The sequence below is a fragment of the Sinocyclocheilus grahami genome, unplaced genomic scaffold (genome assembly GCF_001515645.1).
Source record: "Sinocyclocheilus grahami isolate Dianchi unplaced genomic scaffold, SAMN03320097.WGS_v1.1 scaffold220.1, whole genome shotgun sequence".
In the NCBI taxonomy this organism is placed as follows: Eukaryota; Metazoa; Chordata; class Actinopteri; order Cypriniformes; family Cyprinidae; genus Sinocyclocheilus; species Sinocyclocheilus grahami.
In genome coordinates, this window is record NW_015505399.1 from 1,284,492 (window position 1) to 1,285,615 (window position 1,124).

General features: G+C 37.1%; 1 protein-coding gene across 1 annotated transcript in view; it reads right to left on the reverse strand.

Annotated features, from left to right (window-relative positions):
* LOC107596552 (partitioning defective 3 homolog B-like) overlaps positions 1-668 on the reverse strand; it is a gene marked incomplete at its 5' end in the record, with an annotated part of 104,698 nt that extends 104,030 nt beyond the window's left edge. The window contains 2 exons of the mRNA XM_016287306.1: positions 282-410; positions 529-668. Of these exons, the coding sequence (XP_016142792.1) occupies positions 282-410; positions 529-668 (269 nt within the window). The remainder of the gene's footprint in view (positions 1-281; positions 411-528) is intronic.
* Between the last annotated feature and the right edge of the window lie 456 nt (positions 669-1,124).

Sequence of the window (1,124 nt, forward strand, 5' to 3'; positions counted from 1 at the left end):
TAAAAACTATAAAATTGTAAAATATTATTATAATTTAAAATTAACTGTTAAAAAAACTGTTCACAAGCAACCCAAACTGAATATATGGGTATGTTTTGTATATATTTACATAATCATGCAGACAATTCATGCAGTGGGAAGGAAGAAAAGACCAAGAGAAGAAGAGACTTTAAGAAAGGTTTATTTGCAGCAGATAGGAGGTAAATGTATAAGACATGGTGTTTGCCATGGGACTAAAGACTGAATTAGATGCATTGTAGTTAGACAGAGAAGACTCTTACCAGTTCACGTGGAAGGAACATGTCTTCCTGTCTGGCCACAACCAGACACACACTGTCCCCCTGCTTAGTACTGCGTAACATAGCCACAAGTTCCTCCTGAGAACGGCCGGTGATGTCCACACCGTTCACCTGAACACACACATGCACTCGGTTCCAATGGATTTCATATGCACCTTCACACTAATGTGAAATGAAAATGATTGGACTATTCTAGAAATACTCCATCTTACTCCAGAAAGAGACTCACTTCTAGGATCCTGTCACCTGACTGCAGACGGCCATCTTTGACAGCAGCTCCTCTGGGTAGGATGTTTTTGACAAGGATGGGACCAGGCCCATGTACAGAAGAATCTCTGGTCACAACAGTGAAGCCCAGACCTTCAGGACCTATGTGGAGATTGAGAAATATTGGAATGAAAGTGATTGATGGACAACCTAAACCTAATTTGTCAGCAATACTGCAGTAATTCATGTGTGAAGCCTATTCTATTCCGTCAGCACAATGTAAAAAATATCACCAATTTGTCTGCAAAAGAGGCTATCATTTAGAAAGTTGTATTTGAAGTGTCATATGGGTGTATAAACACCTCATAACATGTCATATCTTTAAAATAAATCCAGTTCAATAAATAAAATATTGGATGTCAAATGTTTGAGGTCAGTAAGATTGTTTTTTGAAAGTTTTATTCAGAAAGGATTGATTCAATTGATTAAAGGTGGCAGTAAAACAACTGTACTGTTACAGATACATTCTGAAAAAATCACGGCATCACGGTTTCCACAAAAATAAACAATGAAAAGAATAAGAAATGTTTCTTAAGCAGCAAATCAGCATATTAGAAT